General features: G+C 42.4%; 4 protein-coding genes across 8 annotated transcripts in view; 2 read left to right on the top strand and 2 right to left on the bottom strand.

The window, feature by feature from the left end:
* Window positions 1-14,746, bottom strand: part of LOC111080758 (protein sickie) — a 209,087-nt gene that overhangs the window by 88,092 nt on the left and 106,249 nt on the right. For all 4 annotated transcript variants that reach the window (XM_041592292.1, XM_041592290.1, XM_041592289.1 and 1 more), the window contains one exon: window positions 13,209-13,627. In XM_041592292.1, the coding sequence (XP_041448226.1) occupies window positions 13,209-13,627 (419 nt within the window). The remainder of the gene's footprint in view (window positions 1-13,208; window positions 13,628-14,746) is intronic.
* On the top strand, window positions 1,788-4,696 carry LOC111081225 (xenotropic and polytropic retrovirus receptor 1 homolog). The gene is made up of 5 exons (XM_022377230.2): window positions 1,788-1,958; window positions 2,033-2,699; window positions 2,764-3,471; window positions 3,545-3,711; window positions 4,286-4,696. Exons 1-5 carry the CDS (start codon window positions 1,890-1,892, stop codon window positions 4,640-4,642), a joined length of 1,968 nt encoding a protein of 655 aa, XP_022232922.2. The 5' UTR covers window positions 1,788-1,889; the 3' UTR covers window positions 4,643-4,696.
* LOC111081223 (xenotropic and polytropic retrovirus receptor 1 homolog) lies at window positions 4,676-6,564 on the top strand. Its single transcript, XM_022377227.2, has 4 exons — window positions 4,676-4,764; window positions 4,823-5,492; window positions 5,562-6,269; window positions 6,336-6,564. The coding sequence occupies exons 1-4, from the start codon at window positions 4,696-4,698 to the stop codon at window positions 6,500-6,502; spliced, it is 1,614 nt and encodes a 537-aa protein (XP_022232919.2). The 5' UTR covers window positions 4,676-4,695; the 3' UTR covers window positions 6,503-6,564.
* LOC111081224 (actin-42A-like) lies at window positions 7,166-8,772 on the bottom strand. 2 transcript variants are annotated; one of them, XM_022377229.2, is made up of 2 exons: window positions 8,590-8,772; window positions 7,166-8,517 (listed from the first exon to the last, which is right to left on the bottom strand). In XM_022377229.2, the coding sequence occupies exon 2, from the start codon at window positions 8,503-8,505 to the stop codon at window positions 7,375-7,377; it is 1,131 nt and encodes a 376-aa protein (XP_022232921.1). In that variant the 5' UTR covers window positions 8,506-8,517; window positions 8,590-8,772; the 3' UTR covers window positions 7,166-7,374. The 2 variants fall into 2 exon arrangements, with proteins under 2 accessions (XP_022232921.1, XP_022232920.1); XM_022377228.2 differs by having other exon boundaries at window positions 7,166-8,524.

The following is a 14,746-nucleotide window of genomic DNA, read 5'->3' on the forward strand; positions in this document are numbered from 1 at the left end:
AATAAAGCTAACATTGCTGACATGGCAGCATCGTTTTCATTTTCCCCTGCTTAAAGCAGACTCCGACTGACTGACTGACTGACTGATGGATGGATGGATTGTGTGGGTGGATTTTAGGGGAATATTTTGCACATGTTGCCACTTTCGACTTTCCGCTTTAGTTCCGTTTTCATCTTTTATTAGCTGGCTTCCAGAATTTATAGAGGGCTTCGTCATCATCATCCTCATTCGACGCTAATCAAGTACTTCAAATAGTTAATGTTTTCCCCAGGGGAGTTAATTACGCCGAGTATTTAGCATATAATTATGGGCTTCACCTGTTTTTCATCTGTCTCTCATTTGCGGTTCCAAGGGGCGTTCGGAACTCTCTCCTTTTTCCAGTGGGGAATGGCAAAAAGAGTCCCCTGAGGGCAAGACAAACTTCATGGACCGCCCGCCCGCCCACTGCTGGCAATTCAATTTTCCTTTACGACCAAACAACAACAGCAAGAGGAGGGAAAACTGTTGCTAGAGTGGGGAGAAAAACACTCGTTGGTGGGTGTAGGAAAACTGTTGGAAAAAGTAATCATCGTTGCAATTGTTTCACATTTTTCACATTGTGGGGCAGAGACACAGAGGGGGCAGCAGTGGAGGGAGGCCGTTTGAATGCCTGCTTTGATGATGACGACGATTGAGGTGAGGGAGAAGCATACTGGGGGTTTCCTTCCCATCCATCGAATGCCTGTAGACGACATTTTTCTGCTCCCCAATTTTCTTTTCTTATGACTAATGGCTGCTGGGGTTTGGGGGGGGGTCTTGTGGGTCTGGTCTGTGTGGCTGCAACAACGAATCGAATTGTGGGCGTTGATTTGAGGCGCCACCGAAAGCTTAAAGAGTTGTATGCCACAGCCCCGCCACAGCCAAACAACCCTCCGAGTGAATGTTTTAATAATACACCGAAAAGCAGTCGACTTCAAAATGATGTCCACTTGAAAACCAAGCGGAAAACTCGAAGGGGAAAACGAGTAACAGGAACAGGAATACATTAAAGCCTGCTGCCTGCAATGGGGCAAAGCCAGAGCCACAGCTAGAGCCGGAGGTGGTGGGCAGACTCGTCGAGTTTTTTGCGGACAGCGTCCGTTCCAACAACAAAGAGCGAAAAATGTCAAATGGTGGCAAAAAATTGAGAATGGGAAACGCATGTCAAAATTTGCGCGTGGATGCTGTCCGTCCGCGGGGACAATGGCAAACAGTGGCTCATCCTTCAGAGGAAAAAAAGTAGAGTGAGAGAGAAAGAGAGCGAGATCTCATCCTACAGAGTTAAGCAGCCTTTAGAGAGCGATTTGAAATACTCATCCTTTAGAGAGTAAAATTTGCAGGATGAGGCTTGAGAGCAGGAAGAGATTTCGATAGAGAGAGATTTTTGCAAAAGGGATGAACCAACATTTGTGGGGGATTTTTCAGTGGCGAGTGCTTGCTACAGCCAATTTTTGCTTGATTTATAGAAAATATGGGCGTGAAAATTGCCCCTGACTAATGATAATAATTGATGCAGGCTGTCTATTAGAAATTTGATGTCTAAAAGTAGCCCTAAAAAAGGGAAATTTACGTCATTCAATGCATTCACTGTCTGTGAATGCAGCTATAAATCAAGAAAATAAAGCAGACTTAAACAGGAATATTTTACAGAAAGAAAACTATTTTTTCTTCAGTTATTTAAAGGGGCTTTCAGAGCAGGCCTTAGAAGTCCTTTCTGAGCGTAACAACTACATAGATCATTTAATCATATATAAGGCCTTTAATTTGCCATCAAAACTTTGTGGAAATTCAAACTTGAAACTCAAACTAAAAACTCAAAGTAGCAAAATATCCACAGGAACAATTTCTAATATTTTTTAGAGCTCCACACAATGAAGTTTGGGAAAGAACTTGAGAGCCTCTTGACCACCGAATGGCGTCAGCAGTACATGAATTATGCGGTAAGAAGAATCTTCATATATTGCCACACATTTTGCCTCAACATAGAAGTAATTTCCACACATTTCCCCTGCAGGATCTCAAGGCAAAGATCCTCCATGCCAAGGAGAATGCACCCGATCCCAGGGCTGTCTCCAATTTGGAGCTTGAATATTATTACAGGGACTTTGAGACTCAATTCTTTTCCGCCTGCCTGGAGGAGCTGAATCGCGTGAATGTGTTCTTCCAGGAAAAGTTATCCGAGGCACGACGCAAGCTGGCCGCACTCAAGTATCAGTTTTTGGTCTCGGATCGTCATCGTGATCCCCTTGGACATGCCACGAGTAAAATGCACATGGAGGATGGAGAGCATCGCAAGCCGCTGTCGCAGCGGAAACTTCGCTTGGCCAGCACCGAATTCTACTTGAGTTTGATCATGCTGCAGAACTATCAGACACTCAATCACACGGCATTCCGTAAGATATGCAAAAAGTATGACAAGTACATTAGGTCCAATGGGGGCATGGCCTGGTTTTATGAATACGTACTCCATGCTGAGTTTGCCCAGCCCACGGAGCTGGTAGCAATGCTGACAGCCGTGGAGGATCTCTACACGGCATATCTGACAGATGGCGATAGATCCAGGGCCATGGCCAGGCTAAGGGTACCGCCGTTGGGCGAGAAGACTTCCCCGACGCGGGTTTTCTTTGCTGGTTTATTTCTGGGTCTATTTATTGTGGGCTCTGTCCTGAGTGCGATATCATGTGAGTGCAAAAGCGACCTAAGTGTGTGGATTTCTATTATTTAAATTGCCATCTCGATTTCTAGGGTTCTCTTTGGACTTAAAGCCCGAATTTAAATTTATGTTTGTTAATCTGTGGCGTGGTCCTTTAATGCTCATTGCTTATGGCATTTATTTGGCACTGAATGTGGGCATTTGGCAGAAAGTTGGCATCAATCATGTGCTCATCTTCGAGGTGGAACATCGCACTCACATGGGCTTCCTGGGTGCCCTGGAAATAGCCAGTTTCTGTGGCTATCTCTGCACCATTATCATCCTGGGCTATCTGTACAACGATGAGTTTGGCCTCAAGGAGTATTACATTCTGCCCCTGATACACATGACGGTGCTGGCTGTACTGCTGCTTAATCCCATCAGAGTGTTGAATTATCCCTTTCGCAGTTGGTTGGTGAAACTCTTTGGCAGAGTTATGGCTGCCCCATTTTTCTATGTGGGCTTTGCAGACTTTTGGATGGGTGATCAAATGACCTCGATGGTCCTGTGCTTTGTGGATCATTATTATTTGTTTCGTTTCTATATTCGTTACTACAACAAACAGGAGAATGCCTTTGGCTTTGAGCCCGACTATGGCGTGGCTCTGATACGCTGCCTGCCCGCTTGGTTCCGTCTGGCCCAATGCCTCAGACGCTATAGGGACAGCGGCTCCAAGTCCAAGCAGTATCTCATGAATGCCGGCAAGTACAGTCTATCGATTTTAGTGGTCATCTTTTCCACCATACAAATGGAGACAAATGGTGAGGGGTTGTCATTGTTTTTTGCACTTAATTTTCGCACTCTAAAGATTTCTTTTTCCTTTTTCCCTTTTAGCTAAATATCATTACATGTTTGAGAATCCCTGGGCCTGGCTGTACCTTGTCACAGCGCTTTTAGCGAGTTTTTACTGTTTGTTTTGGGATCTATACAAGGACTTTGGTTTGTTTAAGATTTGGGAATGGGAAAATCTATTTTTGCGTGCGAATTTAGTCTACCCAAAGGTAGGAATTGCGATTTCTTATCCATTCTTCAATTTAATTAATTTATAATAATTAATTAATAACAATGAATTAATATTATATTAAATATTAATTAACTAAGTATGAATTTTAATATTACGTATAATTTTAAAATTAATATTTAACTGATTAATATTAAATATAATATTAATTCATAATTATTATTTATTATTATTATAAATTAATTAATATTCATACTTAATTTATTAATATTAAATATAATAATAATTCATTATTATTAATTAATTATTATTTAATATTAATATTATTCATAATATTATAATATTTAATATTAATTAATTAAGTATAAATTTCAATATTACTTTTAATTTTAAAATTAATATTTAACTGATTAATATTAAATATAACATTAATACTGTATTATTAATTGATAATAATAATAATTAATAACAATGAATTAATATTATATTTAATATTAAATCTAATATTAATTATTTAGGTATGCATTTTAATATTATTTTTAAGTTTGAAATTATTATTTAATTGATTAATAATTAAATTTAATTTTCCTACATTTTCCCCCCCCAACCCCCAGTGGTTTTATTATTTTGCCATACTGGAAAATTCACTACTTCGTTTCGTTTGGATTTTGGAAATGATTTTAATTTATTTTGATGTGCTCACAATTTACAATTGCAAGTCTCTGATCATCTTTTGTGAAATTACACGGCGCTTTGTGTGGAATTTATTGCGCTTGGAAAATGAACATTTAAATAATTGTGGCAAGTTCCGAGCCACACGTGACATTTCTCTAACAGCCCTGAATCCCACGGAGGAGATGCTACTCGAACGAATGATGGACGATCCGGAGCATCGTCTGTCAAGCAGACTGTCAAGTCAGCCACAGAGCAAGGATCAACAACGTTCGAAACTTAACAAAAAGTACTTTTGAAAGTGTGTCATTCTTTGTGTTTTCTTGCAACTAAATAAAATCTGTGAATAAAAATGAAATTTGGTCAGACTTTAGAGCGGCATTTGGTCAATGAATGGCGCGAGCAATATGTGAATTATGAGGTGAAATAATGAGAACTTCCATCCTCCTCCTCCCATGCTCAAACTTCTCTTCTTTTAGCTGCTCAAAGAAATGATCAAAATGGGCGTAGATGAAGCACCCGATTTCCACGATTATCCCTTGGTTTTGCTCCACGAATATTATGAGAGGGTCAACTACGAATTTTTCGCCGCCTGCGCCACTGAGATAGTCAAGGTGCAGCTATTCTTTGAGGAAAAACTGGCAGCGTCCCACCGCAAGCAGGAGTCATTCAGGGCCACTCTGGCGGATGTCCGTGAGGCAGGTGGCGCAGGTGGCGCAGGCAGGCAGTTCCATATGCGTTATCCCACCCTGTTGCCAACACAGCCGCAAAGCATACCACAGCTGCGCAATGCCTACAGTGAGTTCTACTTGAGTTTGATTCTACTGCAAAACTATCAGACGCTCAATCAAACGGCGTTCCGTAAGATATGCAAAAAGTATGACAAGAATTTTCGCTCCTCGGAGGGACAATTGTGGTACAAAACCGTGGTGGAGAGATCGCCATTCACGGACCAAAATGATCTCAGAAATCTCATGAACGAAGTGGAGGAGCTGTACACCCAGTACCTGACCCAAGGAGATCGTTCCAAGGCCATGACAAAGCTGCGAGTTCCGCCCCTGGGGCAACCCCCAAATCCTTGCAGGGTGTTCTTTGCTGGTCTCTTTTTGGGTCTGTTCTTTGTGGCTGCCATCATGGCAGGCATATCATGTGGGTGCTCTAACACAGATCCTTGATGCTTGGATCAAATTTAAGAATTTATCTTTATTTATTTTGCAGACTTTTTCTTGGATGTAGATGCCACATTTCGTGTGCTCTTTGCCCATCTCTATCGTGGCCCATTTATCTTTATTTGCTATTACTTTCTGGTGGCTATGAACCTTTTTATCTGGCAACATGTTGGCATCAATTATGTCTTGATTTTCGAGCTAAATCCCCGGAAACATTTGACACCCACAGCTGTGCTACAGATTGCCAGCACTTTGGCCTCTGGTTGGATGCTCTGCGCATTGGCATTTCTGCATCATGAAATCATTGAGGTGGCAAAACCCTATTATTTTCCACTGATCTGGCTGGGCATGGTGCTTCTGTTGGTCCTGAATCCGTTTCCCATTTTGGAATATTCGGCGCGAAAGTGGCTCCTCGCGTGTTTGATCCGAATTCTGGCTGCTCCTTTTCTCTATGTGACCTTTGCTGACTTTTGGCTGTGCGAACAAATGACTTCGCTGACCCTTTGCCTCGTGGATCACTATATGCTGTGTCGTTTCTGCGTTCGCTACTATGCCAATCTGGGCAATCACTTTGACTTTGAGCCCGATTTTGGTGTGGCACTGCTGCGGATGCTGCCTGCCTGGCTGCGGGTCTGTCAATGTTTGCGAAGGTATCGTGAGGGCACTTCCAAATCCTTTTGGTATGGTCTCAATGCCCTCAAGTACAGTCTAACTATAGTTATGGTTGCATTTTCCACCATACAAATGCAAACAAATGGTAAAGAATATTCAAATATTCCATAAGACTTTTAAAATCATATTTAAATACCTCTAATTTCCCTAGCAAAGTACCAAAGTTTTTTCGATAATCCCTGGACCTATGGCTATATTATTAGTGCCTTTTGCTGTACCATTTATCAATCGTATTGGGATTTGCGCAATGATTTTGGTTTATTTGATTCGGAACACAAGCCGCTGCGTGAGAAACTTGTTTATCGAAAGGTATACTAGAAAATATACAAAGCACAGCACAGCACAGAGAGCTCGCAAATAATCGACACAAAATAATTTACAATGCAGCAAGAAATAAAAAAAAACCCAAGCACAGTTTTCTACAGTCTTACAATAACAACAATTACAATGAGAAGCGCACCAAAAGGTGTTTGCAAACGGAGAGAGAGAGAGAGGGAGAGAGACAAAGCTTATCTCCAGAACAAGCAAACACATAAAAAAAAAAAAGTCGCCTCCTGTGATCGAGACAAAACAAAAAAAAAAAGGTTTGCTCGCTTGAATGTGACAAAGTAGGTCGAATTTTGGACACCCTGTAAATTGTTTGTTGCTAATTTGCGAGTTCTGCCAAAGCCAATTCTGCTGTGACTGATCTTCCTGTACCTTTTTGTTTCCCTTTCAGAGCTTTTATTACTTCATCATCGTGGCCGAGCTACTTTTGCGCTCCTTTTGGATGCTCGAACTCTTTTTGGTGGCCCACAACCTCGTGGCACCCTACAATTGCAAGACTTGTGGTGCCCTCTGTGAGATAATGGTGCGATTTCTATGGAATCTGCTGCGCTTGGAGAACGAGCATTTGTATAATTGTGGCAACTTTCGTGCCACCAGGGACATTAACTTGTGGCTCTCCGAAGAGGATATGAATCCAGAGCAAAGTAAAATATATTTCTAACACCCCAACCACAATCTATTTATTTCATTTGTGCATTTTTGCATCATACATGCAAGGCCATGTGTGTGTGAGTGTGCGTGTGTGTGTGTAACGTTATGCCGAAATTTATCATGATTTGATGTGTGCCCAGTTGTAGTTGTAAATGTAATGTGAAATGTAATTGTAAATGTAAAGTGTATATTTTTTTTTTTTTGGTGTATTTTTAGAAGCATTTGCGATGGACAATGGAGGGTCCGGACTCATCGTACTCCAGCTTGGAGATCCACATCTGCTGGAAGGTGGACAGTGAGGCCAAAATGGAGCCACCAATCCACACGGAATACTTGCGCTCTGGCGGTGCAATGATCTTAATTTTCATTGTCGATGGAGCCAGTGCCGTGATCTCCTTCTGCATGCGATCAGCAATGCCGGGATACATGGTGGTGCCACCGGACAGCACAATGTTCCCATAGAGATCCTTGCGTATGTCCACGTCACACTTCATGATGGAGTTGTAGGTCGTCTCGTGGACACCGCACGCCTCCATGCCGAGGAACGACGGCTGATAGAGGGTCTCGGCACAGCGGAAACGTTCGTTTCCAATGGTAATCACCTGTCCATCGGGCAGCTCGTACGATTTCTCCAGCGACGAACTGGACGCAGCCGTGGCCAGTTCCTGCTCAAAGTCCAGCGCAATGTAGCACAGTTTCTCCTTAATGTCGCGCACTATTTCACGCTCCGCGGTGGTCGTGAACGAGTAGCCACGTTCGGTCAGGATCTTCATGAGGTATTCGGTGAGATCGCGACCGGCCAGATCCAAGCGCAAGATGGCATGGGGCAGTGCATACCCCTCGTAAATGGGCACGGTGTGGGAGACACCGTCACCCGAGTCCAGCACAATGCCAGTGGTGCGTCCAGAGGCGTACAGCGAGAGCACCGCCTGTATGGCCACATACATGGCCGGCGTGTTGAAGGTTTCAAACATTATTTGGGTCATCTTCTCGCGATTGGCCTTGGGATTGAGTGGTGCTTCAGTGAGCAGCACGGGATGCTCCTCGGGCGCCACACGCAGCTCGTTGTAGAACGTGTGATGCCAGATCTTCTCCATGTCATCCCAATTGGTCACAATGCCATGCTCGATGGGGTACTTGAGTGTGAGTATGCCGCGCTTGCTCTGTGCCTCATCGCCCACGTACGAGTCCTTCTGTCCCATGCCCACCATCACGCCCTGATGGCGCGGACGACCGACAATCGATGGGAACACGGCGCGTGGGGCATCGTCACCAGCGAATCCGGCCTTGCACATGCCCGACCCATTGTCGATCACCAGGGCCACAACCTCTTCGTCCACCATTCTTCTTGAACTCTACGATCTATAATTAATTAGCACGGCTTTAATTTTAATTTTAAAGTAATTTTTGCATTGCATTTGCTTTACCGTTTGTTGTTTCTTGGCTTTGTCTCAAAACGAAATTTTGAAAATATACAAAATACTCGATACTCGATTTTATCCCGTTTACGCGTTTATTTATTTTGTTTGTTTGAAAAAAAAAAAATTGTATTTTTTGTTTCCTGCTGCTAGAACGAACCTATTTCAGAGACGACCCAACGGAGAACTGAGAACTGAGCCCCACACGAAATTCAAAGTAAGTCCCGATGACAGATTGGATTGCTATGTTTCAGAAATTTCAATGAAAAATCCATTAAAATGGGAGAGAGGTAAAAGAGTTGATAGCATTAAAAGCAGCCCTGCGAAAAGAGTTGCCTGCCTACCAGAGGATTCTATAGCCCATTTGGCAACTCTGTTTTCTGCATCTTTTATTCCCAAAGCTTTGGTGCTGTACCAAATGATTTCCTAGTCCAATTTTAAGGCAGAAATAGCAAAAGTAGTAGAAAATAACACTCGTAAAAAGAGCTACCATCACTCAAGCACCGGCCATAAAACAGTTGGCAACCCTACAGCTGACATTAGCCTTGCATGGCAACTCTGCCAAATGCTTTGCCTGAAGCGCTTCCCCCTTGATTGCTCCCTTTCAATTTGAATCTATATTTAAACGGAATATCTGCAGGGCACAAACGAAATTGAATAAAATTAATTTCACATTTAGCAAATTAAAACCACAAATGGAATTATAAATTCAACACACAACACACCAGAGGGACACAGAGGACGGATGGATGGATACACAGGACATACACAAAAGACAAACCATGTGGAAAAAACCAAGCAGCCCGCAGGACAACAAAAGTTAAGCCTTAATAAAGGCTGAACCGAAGCGAACCCAGAGAGCCGGCGAGTAAAGGATAAACGATGCATGCATGAGCGTATTGGCCAGAAAGGACTTGACAACTTGTCAATTGTGGGAGTAGAATGTGGAGTGGAGTGTGGAGTGGAAGTGTGTGTGTCGTAGAGTAGCCATAGATTTAACGGGGGGGGATTGCATTTTAATGGAGATTGCAGATACACTGGAGCGGTTGATATGGGATTTAATCTAGTATTTCGGGAGATTTACTTTAAATTTAATGCAGAAAATGTCTGAATAAAAAGTGGAATTCTATTGAGAACTCTTTGGTGGTACTGCCTCTTGGTCGGATACCTCTATTGGGTGGGTTATCTATCGTGTAGGAGTTTTATCCTTAGATCTCATCTATTTACTAAGTCCTTCTGCAATCCCTCTGCTCCAAGAGACTAAGGTGCAGCTTTTGTAGCGTGGATTCCGGGCAGTCCACCTCCAGCTCAATAGACTGAGGGGCGCTGCCGCATGTCTCGTGACATGTTTAATCGAATTTAAAAAGGAATTTGGCGCCCCTACTCAAAGAACTAACTCAGAAGATCTTCTGGTCCATCATTTTCCATACAAGATTGCTCCAATCAAAGCTTGTACGTTGCTCTGATTCTGACAGACTTTCGCAGCTCACTTTCCTTTCTACAACTAAGCTTCGCCTTTATTTTCTGGCAGTGTAAAATCCAGTAAGAGTTTTAGCCACAGTTCAGGGTTGGGATTTGTTCCTGCTGTTCCTGCTGTTTACTGCTGCTTCATGGTCACGCATAAATGCAGTCAAATTAGAGAAAGGAAATCCCAAGGAACACACGCACGTAGACGCAGGACTTAGCCAACCCCCAAACAAAAAGGGCGTGTGGGTGGCTCCCACACACACAGTCTGTTGCATGGGAATGTCCCCTGGCCCTGGGTGTATGGAAGGGGTAAGCTTTCCACTGTTATAAATACATTTTCGGGGGGCAGGCAACATATTGCAGCGGCAATGGCAATGTGTCTGCTAAAGCAATTTGCAGAGTTATAAATGGCATGTGGCATCGTCATCAGCTGTTGCTCTGTAAAATCTTTCTTCTCCTTTAATTATGTGCGTCAGTGCAACATGTAGCAGGTTGTTGTCGGCTGCCTCCTTCAACGACAACGAATCTCCGCTTTAAAAGAATAAAACTTGCGAATTGCCATTGCCATTAAACTGGTGAATCCGAGTAGCAGCTGCTTTTGTCGTTTAAAATGCTTTTGAATATTGCATTGGGGAAAATCTTTGCCCTGCCCCATTTGGGGGTTGGGGGCCCACTCTCGCGAACGGTAACCCCCTGACGATGGCTAGGTCTAGGTCGCCAGACCGCAGACAATATAAACAATCCTCTGGAGAGGAGAGGTTCGGGTAATGGTGTCCTCCTCCTGCTGTAGTCCTGCTGCTGCTGCTGCTTTCCCCTAGTGAAAGTTTTATGGCGCAACTTTAAATGAACTTGGGATTGCATGGCCCGTGGTCTGCATGTCCTGTGCACCGTTGCCCTACCATGAAGTAGGCCCAAGGACGGTTGTAAAAATCCCGTGTTATTTATGCGTCTGCTCGACCAAAAACATTTCCATAGCGCCAGGCGCAGTGTGGGGCACAAAATAGGGTTCTTAAATGGGGGAATGAACACTGAGAGAAAAGGAAATACCTTTCTAAAAGTGAATATATTTTATACATCAATATTATCTGGCTTATTGGAGACCTCTTTTGGAGGTTTATTTGTGTTTCGTACTCCTGCAATGTTAGGTAAAATCGTCCTATTTCACGAAGAACTTAATCACGGTATTCCATTCCACACGATTAAAGGTCTTATTTATAAGGTCTTATTCCGACCATAACATTATATTTTCCGCCGCTTAGTGGCATACAAAATTAGCAGTTCTCAGCAGGTAGATTAAAATATTATTTCGCAGGCAATCTTTTATATTCTCACAGAAATAAATATTCAAAATATGCTAAGAAAATACTCCAAAATTCCACGATTTCATTAATTTCCTGAAAGTTAACCCTTCAACAGCTTCTTTCTATGCTACACTATTTTCTCTCAGTGTTTTTTTTTCTCCTTTGCCAATGCGAATAACATTTCCGTTACGCATTTAAATTTCATAGTCAGTGAAAGTCATCAACACATTGCCATGGAAACAGATACAGATACACAGGAGTGGGGATGTATCCAACGAAAAATATCCAAAAGATGGCATAGTGGAGAGAGAGAGGGGGGAAGGGCTGCCGCTACGTAGCCCGAGTTAAACGACGATGACGGGGCTTCCCTACCCTGAAAAGAAAACCCCAACGTAAAGGGGGAGGGCAGAAGCCATGAGCCACACAAAAGCTTCCGCTTCCTGTCTGCAACTCCAAGGATTTCCCCCAGGGGTTGGTTTGCAAACATACACACACACACACACACACACACCAGAAAACCCCTCCAGACATTTGCTCTGCCTGGCAAATAAAGTTTTCTAATTTTGGACGTCTTCAAGGTTTTTGAATTTCTCAAAAGAAACTCAAGCACTTTTTAGCTCCCCCCCTCCCAAAAGAAGCGGAGATTTTTCCTCACTTTAACTTTGTAGTATGCCAATTTTTGTTTGCTTCCCCCCCGCCTGAATTTTCTTTTGCATTTCTTTTGCAGATGATGATGATGATGACATCTGTTGCCGTAGGTGTGAGGAAAATACCCCCCCCGAACTGACTGTAATTTCCGGCAAACAAACCAATAAATCATATTAAACTTGCTAGGAATTCCCTTTTTTTTTTGAGGGGGAAAAGCGCAAAAGGAAAACGAACGAATCGTAGCCGGAAATCTTATGGCGCGTCTAAGAAAAATTCATAGGAAATCTCTGACATTGGATATGCCATAGCCTGGGCAGTGGACGGGCGTAAGCAGGAGCGGAAGTTCCTTTGGATGGATTTGACAAGCGCTCCGAGTTTTAAATAATGATGAAAAAAACAATGGGTGGGAGGTACAAGCTCTTTTTTTTGGGGGTTGGCTCCATTTTTAGTGGAATTTTACTCGTGAGTCAACTGGAATTGTGTGGAGTTAATCAGGGATTTGTTCAACATGTGCTTGCTGTCACAGAAAAAGGTGCACTTTTGAGGAGCAGGAGATATTATAATAAATTAACTTGGATAACAAAGAAAAATAATTCTAGAAAATTGTTTACAAATTCAGGAAATTCGTGAAAAAGTTAAAATATGCATAATATTCAATTTTTTACCGAATTATTTAATTTTAGAATTATGGGGGTTTTCTTTAGACCCCCACAAAAGACGCAAATGCTATTAAAATTCCTGAAAAATAATTCGTAAAAACTGCAACAGGATAAAGTCTACAAAAGAATTCAAATTATTACAAATTCTTCAAAAATTTTATTTTATTTGAAGTTTTAGAAATATTTTCAGAATTGGACACAAATAAACGCCTAACAGCTGTTATTATTTACAGTGGTTTGATTGCCAAGCTAACATTATGTTCGGCTGTTAGTTAACATTCTGTTGATCAACATCATATGTCGTTGTCTGACAAAAGCTCGCAAATATGAAACTCGGCTGGTTCCATTTATTGCCATTGTGCGCGACATATTTTTGAACATTTTGCAACAAAAACGCGCCAGGTGGCGTCAATGTGCATGGAATAGTTCCAATAAAAGCGCCAATGGCGCTGTATTTTACAGAAAATTAAATTAAATAATATTTGTTTATTTATGATTAAAACACCAACATCAAATCTATTAAAATAAATACTAAAAAATGTTTTGCACTCACCGATTCACCATTTCATTGCCGTTTTCCAAAGACTGTGCCAACTGTTGAGGTGTTTGCTGCAATTGTTGCTGCTGCTGCTGTTGTTTTTGTTGCTCCTGTTGATTCTTATCGTGCAGCAGTGTTCCCGCTTGGCCAGGAGCTCTCAGACTTCCGCCCAAGCCAATACCCAGTACCGAGCCACCAGAGAGAGCCGTATTGGAGGTGCCACTGCTACCTCCGCCGCCGCCGCCGCTGCTGCTGCCACAACCGACGCCAATCGATTTGGTTTGCTTGGCCTGCTGCTTGAAGCGGCTCAGAGCAAAGAACAGCGCAAGGACTGCCTTCAGACGGCCGGCACAAATGTCATTCGTTGTGATGTTGTCCAATCCACCAACGGATTGTCCGCGCAGCACATGTAGGCACGAATTAACGTTGTCGTACTGCCACGGAAGAAAGAAACGAATCGTAAATGAAACGAATATTTAAAGGTACAATTTAAGCGGATGATTCATCGTTTGTGGTGGTAGAGCTAGATAAGTCGGTCGAATCTAAATGGAAATCCTCAAGCTGCTTCTAACCTTCTTTTGCCGGTACTTAATCCATCATTAAAACGTTATTTGAAGGCGCTTATTTATTCGTAAGTTAACGTTATTTTTGGGGCCTGCAGTTGGTTCTTTTAAGGCGCCATCAAAGTCGTGATTCTGTCATTCGTTTTTTCCCCAAGGAGATTCCAAATTTCTGGCGCACACAAATGCGTTTTTTATGACTAATTTGCCATGGAAATGTTTCGTTTTTTAACTGCTTCACGCACACGTCTTGAGGATAGACCTCCTAACAAAAAACCATTGACATTCAGATAAAGTGAGCGCTCAGACATCAACTGCTGCCCCAGCACCCTGTCTGCCATTTGTTCACACCCAAATGGAAAATGGAAATGATGAATGACACGGGTCACACAACACACGACCTGCCAGCGGAAGATGCTCTTTGGGTTCTCTCTAAGCTTTCGATGGGAAATGGTAAACGCTTAGGAATGGAAATGGTACGCTTAGGAAATGATTGGTTAATCTTAAGCACCAATCTAATTGGGCAGCTGGCGGCAAAGGAAAAGGTTAAGAAATATCCCAGAATTTTTGGATATCGAAGAAGAAATCAAAGAAGGGTCTTGAGTATTTATTCGATATTTTATTGCATTAATTGTGAGCTATGGAGGGAAAGTACATTTCCACTCAACTATAAAATGTTCCTTAGTTCCCTCTAAAAACAACCAACAAAATAAAAACCTCAAAATGATCTCCGAATAAACCCAAAAAGTACAACCAGTACATTCATGACCCAAAAATCTGTCCCCTTGGAGGACAGTGCCATCCGTTGACATGCAACACGACTAACCACTCAACCCACACACAATCAAATCAACAGCAAGAGGGAAAAGACTCTTCTTCTAGTGGCAAAGAATTGTATGAAATATTGTCAACAAGCGTTTGGCTTCCGAAAAAGCTGCAGAAATTTGTCTCTTTTTTTTTTTTTTTTTGTAGGTTGTCATGTAACAATTTAAA

This window comes from Drosophila obscura, unplaced genomic scaffold (assembly GCF_018151105.1).
Source record: "Drosophila obscura isolate BZ-5 IFL unplaced genomic scaffold, ASM1815110v1 contig_179, whole genome shotgun sequence".
NCBI classification, from domain to species: Eukaryota; Metazoa; Arthropoda; class Insecta; order Diptera; family Drosophilidae; genus Drosophila; species Drosophila obscura.

Excerpts from the sequence above, each read along its gene's own strand:
- LOC111081225 (XM_022377230.2), top strand. The coding sequence starts at position 1,890 with ATGAAGTTTGGGAAAGAACTTGAGAGCCTCTTGACCACCGAATGGCGT. Across the intron at positions 2,700-2,763 it reads TGTCCTGAGTGCGATATCAT|GGTTCTCTTTGGACTTAAAG; the intron begins GTGAGTGCAAAA and ends CTCGATTTCTAG. Across the intron at positions 3,472-3,544 it reads CATACAAATGGAGACAAATG|CTAAATATCATTACATGTTT; the intron begins GTGAGGGGTTGT and ends TTTCCCTTTTAG.
- LOC111081223 (XM_022377227.2), top strand. The coding sequence starts at position 4,696 with ATGAAATTTGGTCAGACTTTAGAGCGGCATTTGGTCAATGAATGGCGC. Across the intron at positions 5,493-5,561 it reads CATCATGGCAGGCATATCAT|ACTTTTTCTTGGATGTAGAT; the intron begins GTGGGTGCTCTA and ends TTTATTTTGCAG. Across the intron at positions 6,270-6,335 it reads CATACAAATGCAAACAAATG|CAAAGTACCAAAGTTTTTTC; the intron begins GTAAAGAATATT and ends TAATTTCCCTAG.
- LOC111081224 (XM_022377229.2), bottom strand. The coding sequence starts at position 8,505 with ATGGTGGACGAAGAGGTTGTGGCCCTGGTGATCGACAATGGGTCGGGC.